General features: G+C 41.4%; 1 protein-coding gene across 1 annotated transcript in view; it reads left to right on the top strand.

Annotated features, from left to right (window-relative positions):
- Window positions 1-6,355, top strand: part of LOC107114103 (neuron navigator 2-like) — a gene marked incomplete at its 3' end in the record, with an annotated part of 109,603 nt that overhangs the window by 17,297 nt on the left and 85,951 nt on the right. Inside the window, exon 3 of the mRNA XM_015415536.1 lies at window positions 5,160-5,212. Coding sequence (XP_015271022.1) covers window positions 5,160-5,212 — 53 coding nt within the window. The remainder of the gene's footprint in view (window positions 1-5,159; window positions 5,213-6,355) is intronic.

The following is a 6,355-nucleotide window of genomic DNA, read 5'->3' on the forward strand; positions in this document are numbered from 1 at the left end:
ACTTACACAAATGAACAGCAGAGGAATACAAGTTCATGTCCCTATGTCTTCTTATTTCATCTTGTCTGTAGATGTCCCTATAAAAAGAGCTCACTGGGTTGGGAACTCCTTCTTCATACTGATATCTGTCTCAGACTTAGCAGTAAGTTGAATGCTGCTATGTCAGTCTTGCTCTCCCTGCTTTCTTGGTTGCCTCCTCCTCCTCAGGCTGGGAAACCATGTTCTTCTGGTGGGTACCTGAGATGGCTAGTCTAGTCTCAAACACTGAGTGAGGTGCTTTGTGGCCCAGACAGAGCCACAGCATTAATGACTGTACAGCTGAAGTTTACAGGTATTCTGCTGATAGTATGAAAAAAGTTTGCAATATTTTGTGTTCAGTCTTACTGGAATGGCCCTCTGTGCATCATTTGGGAGACCATGAGTGCTGCCACCATGCCTACAATGGAATGCACGATGGATGTCATATATGCACATTTTTTCATGATCCTTCCCCCTCAGAAAAGGAGGAAAGATTTTGTAACTGTAGACAAATCAGTCTGCATAAGAGATGTTGTACACAAAAGGAGCATGTGAACGTTATTGTTCTTAAATGATCCAGGTGTCAGTGAGAACAGTGCTGGAGTTAAAGAGCTGTGGGTTTTTAAAAAGTATTTTTTGATGTGAAGGTACCATAGCTTGTTTTGTCTGTTTATTACCATTGACAAATATGTTTCTTCTGTGGGTGGTTGAATTATGAGGGTAAAATTAAGCACGGGAGGCTGGATTAATGAATCATGACCAAATCACAGCCTGTTCAGTAGCCCTCATCAAAACAGTAACTAAGGGGTCTCTCATAAACAGAGGTACCCTGATCCCTCTCTTAAATGGAGAGTCTTCTCTATAAGTACTAAAGTACATGGATTGTTGTAGCAGGGAAGCATTCAAATAAGCTTTAAGGGGATTATATCCAAGCATATGGTTCTGAAGGTTTAAGAGAAGACGAGGAGGAGTAGGTTTTTATATCCTGCTTTTCTCTTCCCCAAGGAGTCTCAAAACAGCTTACAATCACACTCCCTTCCTCTCCCTATAACAGGCACCTTGTGAGGTAGGTGGGGCTGAGAGTGTTCTGAGAGAACCGTGACTGTCCCAAGGTCACCCAGCAGGCTTCACATGGAGGAGTGGGGAATCAAACTCGGTTGTCCAGAAGAGTCCATGGCTCTTAACCACTACACCAAGACATCATCAGTCTTACAAAAGAAGGAACCACTACGCCATGCTTATATTTCCTTATCTCGAAGAAGGGGTCAGCAGTTTCTGCTGATTATCTCCTCCTGCTGCAGACACCTACTTTGCCCCGAGCTGTTCCCATCCACAAAATATTTGGTTGCTTAGTGGCCTGCAGCGGGGTGGGGGGAAGCAGAAGAGTCCTGTACTGGAAAGTCCACTCCATAAGCAGGTCTTGTTGGATACAAGCCAGTGTGCAAACACCCTAGAGGATTCCACTCCATGGACTGTTTTCCTGCACTACAGCACCCTTCACTTTTACCAACATGGATCACACTATATACACCATGCAACAATGAGTGACCATTTCTTGGATACTTTTAAAAAGTACTTTGGACCTTGTCTTATAGCTAGTGTTGCCAGCTCTGGGTTGGGAAATACCTGGGGATTTGGGGGTGGAGTATAATGCCACGGAGTATGATGCCATGGAGTGCACCTTTCAAAGCAGCCATTTTCTCCAGGTGACCTGATTTATGTTGCCTGGAGATCTCCAGCTGCCACCTGGATATTAGCATGAGTGACATTAACATGGACTGGAATGTGGAAGAAATTCACGTTTAAATTTAAACTCCTTTTTGTATTGGAGAGCCGTTTAAGGAATACTGCTGATACAAAACAACATGTACAGCTACTGTGCATGCCATAGGTTTGCCAGTCCCCAGGCCCTAGTGGGGGTTCCCCCGGTTTTGGGGCTTCAGCCCGCTGCTGGCCAGCGGGGGAAATCCCACTCCAAACAGGAAATCACCTGGAAGTGATGTCATCACATTGAGGACATTGCATGGGACACTCTGGTTTGGTGGCAAACCATAGAGTTTTGCCCTCAAACCAGAGCACCGCTGACACGATGATGTCACTTCTGGGTGACGTCATCATGCCAGGGTTGTTTTGGAATGCCCCCCCATCCCCCCACCAGCGTAGTGAGGGGGACCTGGGCAACCTTAGCATGTCATCCTTCTCTTAAAATGAGTAAGTGCCTAATGCATCTGTCATAATGCAAGTTCTCAGTACAAAGAAGCTAACAGTGCTATCCTAAGCAGTTACTCCTCCTAAATCCATTGAAGTAAATGGGCTTAAAAGGGTCCAACTGCACTTGGGATAGCACTGTAAATGACTTTCAGAAGCACATCAGTGGCTTAGCTAGATGAGAGCAGCTGGGACCTATCCTTTGCCTAGGCCCTAGGTTGTGCATATGTCAATAGGCTGATTTATGCATGTGTGCATGTATTTTCAGTCACTTCAAGGCTGTGCCATAGTTGTAGTAGTGTCAACAATTTTTCTGGGGATGAACATTTTAAAAAGCCTTACATTCCTTATTAGAGTGATTATCTTTTTGAACTGAGAACACCCTAAAGACAGCAGTCAGCTGCTACCATGTCTCATGGCCCATCAGGATGCATTAGTATCAAGTTTTGCCAACACCAGTAGGGTGGCATTATTCATGGTAGAAGGCCTTGTGTATGCCTTTTGCCCATATTTCCTAGCTCACATGAAAATCTGCATTTGGTGTGCTGTTGGAATTGACTGTCGGATGGGGGTGCTTTTAATCTTTTCACTTATTAGACTATGATCTGACAGATCCACTCCACCTGCCTCCTCCCCATACTTTACTCATAGTAAAGGTAGGATGGAAGAGATTTAATGTGGATTTAAGCAGTTTTTAACAGCTTAAACTAGCTGCGATGGGGAACATCTGTTATCATGATCTAGGTAAATTCAGTGTAGTCAGAGGGACTTTTGAATTAGTTGAGGGCCTTTGGCTGGCGATTTACAGTGCATTCCTAAGCAGAATTCCACCCTTTAAAGTCTATTAAGTCAGTGGGCTTGGAAATGTAGAATTTTGCTCTTCCCATAATTACTTTGAATGGTTTTTTTATTATTTTTTTAAAATCCACACATATAGATCTGCAGCTTCATGCCTGCTTTAATCCTGTAGTCTTTCCTTTCTTGGGCACAGTAATTTTGCTTACCGATTGGCCGTTATGGTAGGTTATAATATTTGCTGGTCATGAATATTCACTTTATCACATTACTGTAATCCAGACTGTAATTTGCCACATATGAAAAGTAGCACCAGTCAAGTTATATCACACAAATACAGCCAAGAAAACCCTACTATCAGAACCTTCACTTTTCTGCAAAGAGTTTGTTTTGCTGAGGATTTTGATTTCTGACATAACGTTTGGGAAACCAGCAGCTGCCCAGCAATGTTATTTAGAAATACTTTAGTGAAGGGAAAAACTTCTCTTAGAATTCTTTATACGTTTGACTATAATACTCCATGTCTCCATAGACTAGCTAGTAGACCTGGAATGTGTCTGCCACGGAAGAAATGAAGCCAGGCATTCCTTTAGTGTATCTTCTCATTTTTGATCCAGATATTTCCCATGTAAAAGAAGACAAAGTCAGGCTGATCTGTATGCTTCTTTAATATGGAATTATCAGGGAATTTCTAATGTGCTCCTTTGACATGGAGAAACCATAAATCATCTTCTGAGAATGTATGGAATGAATATTTACAAGACAGTCAATGCGTGCTTATCACTGAGATACCATGCTTTGTGTATTTGCAGTATTACTGTAGCTGCAGAAGAAATAAAAGTTATTTGACAATTTGGGCTTGTTGCCATAGAATTTCATCATCTTGTGCTACAGATCTGGTGTATAATCAGCTGTTTAAAGCCATGTCTGCCACATACTATGCAACTTAATCTGGCTGTTTTCTCTGTACATAAGTGTTGCCCTTTCTGCTTGTCCTTCTTGTTTTATTGGTTGAGCTGCTCTGATGTCACAACTGAAAATTTTTCTAGGGACTTGGCTACCTGTCTCCAGCTTGCAAGGACTTCTATGACTTCAGAAGACCTGAAGCGTAGAGCCCAGCTGACACAGCTCCTTATAATAATCCAGGTGCTCTGTGATATTAAAGGTAAAGGTTCCCTTGCTTGAAAGCCAGTCGAATCCGACTCTAGGGTTGTGGTGCTCATCTCCGTTTCAAAGCCGAAGAGCCAGCGCTGTCCGAAGACGTTTCCGTGGTCATGTGGCCGGCATGACTAAACACCAAGGCGCACGGAACGCTGTTACCTTCCCACCAAAGTGGTCCCTATTTATCTACTTGCATTTTTTTGCTTTCGAACTGCTAGGTTGGCAGGAGCTGGAACTAGAGACGGGAGCTCACTCCGTCTTGCGGCACCCGGGTCTCAAACTGCTGAACTACTGACCTTCCACAGCCTGCAGTTCAGCGTCTTAACCACTTGAGCCACCGCAGCTCCTTCTGTGATATTGCTGGCTTTTAAAACCTAGAGACAGGTGATTTTTTTTTTGATTTTTTTTTTGAAAACCTAGAGACAGGTGATTTTTTTTTTTTAACAAAATATGGAAACCTTTGGATCTAAATGCTGAGCACCATCAGCGATTTTGTCCTGAATAAACTATATTGGCTCCATGGGCTTTCATGTTTGTGGATGCAGATTGGTTCTTGAAATATTTCAAAAGAAGCATTGTGTCATAAAGTCAATGAAGATTTTCTTTTATGCCATATTCATTTTTTACTTGTACGTGTGTAGTGTTTTTTAAACAGCACAACTGTGCACTCATGCATGCAGAGTGATTGGCTTCCAGATTCACAACAATCAATCTGGTCACTTTAAGAAATGCTGTCAGCCTAGTTGTCTCATTTTGAAATGGTGGTGACCTTCTCCAGCTGTCTCTGGAGGAATGGCTCAGGAGAAGAATTCAGCGGGATGGCTCTTGGTGTTTCACACATTTGCTTTGATTGGACAACTACAGCTTTAGGCTGTTTGATTTAGTTGCAACAAGTGCTCTGGGGGATAATTGCACCAGGTCTCTTTACAACAGGTTTTAGGGTTTTTTTTCCAATTGCTCTTTCTGTTCTTTTTTAGCAAATGAGAAGATTGAAGACATCAATGGCTGTCCAAAGAATAAATCTCAAATGGTAAGTACAAAATTTAATGTATGCTATTTTTTCTAATTAAAGTGTACAGTCCTTTGCATTCTTGCCAGGAACAGTGTTTCTATGAACTGCTTCTGAATTAGCCTCTTATGCTACAAATGTAATGGCTAGATACATTTGGAATGTTCATGTGAGTGTATGGAAATTCATATTGTAAATTCAAACGTTGGAATACTGAAAATAAGGGCAAAAGTACACATGCTCTTTGTGTGTGTGGTTATTACATTGATATTTGTTTGCTTTGTATATCTAGTCAAATACCTATAGTCCTTAAAACACTAAGGCATTCTCTTTTAACTTCATATCACACAGTACAAACTATAGATATAGAAAGAATGAGACATTTTCTTTTGAAAATGTTAGATTTCACCACCACCACCACCTTTTTCAGGTCTTGTCTTGACAATTAACAGCACTCCCTTTTTCTCAAATGCCAGCAAAGTTTAATTTAGAGGAAACATTTGGAGAGGCTGATGCTGTGGGAAATACTAGTTGCCATTGGTGAATTAGTTTTCGGGGAATCTGGTTTTTAGCCCTGCATTTGTATAGTGTGGAGGAGTGTCATAGGCCCTTGTTAGTTTTGCCAGCTGGCTAGTTTTCTTCTAACATGACTGGTTTTTCTATTTTCTGGCCCGTTGCAAATGGCCTGTTGTAAACAAAGGGAATAAGAGATTTTTTTAGCAAAAAGAAAAAGAAAAAGTGGTGCCTTTTAAGGTAAAGGAATTTGCTGGGTTGCACCTTTAAGATATTTGTAGTGTTTCCTATGGGATTTCCCCTAGTTCAGTATCACCTGCAATATGGTTATGACCTTGTTAAACATGGTAGATTTCTTCTGGTGGAATATACCTGAGAGAGAACAAGACCAGATGAGACAATATGCACTAGATTGCTCAAAGAACACTTATTTTCTTATAGGGTATTCTAATAACATACATCGTCATAATCCAACTATCAAGAAATTATCAGAAGTTTTACCACTTGTCCAATAATAATCAGTTTCACCAGCTGTCTTATAGAATTCTGATCTCAGTTGACAAGACCAAGATATAAACTAATTGAGCATTAGTTATGTACAAGTAGGAACTTGCAAGGATTTGCCGGGGGTGGGGGAGAAATCTCATCTCT

The sequence above is a fragment of the Gekko japonicus genome, unplaced genomic scaffold, assembly GCF_001447785.1.
Source record: "Gekko japonicus isolate JY-2015 unplaced genomic scaffold, Gekko_japonicus_V1.1 scaffold1864, whole genome shotgun sequence".
NCBI lineage: Eukaryota > Metazoa > Chordata > Lepidosauria > Squamata > Gekkonidae > Gekko > Gekko japonicus.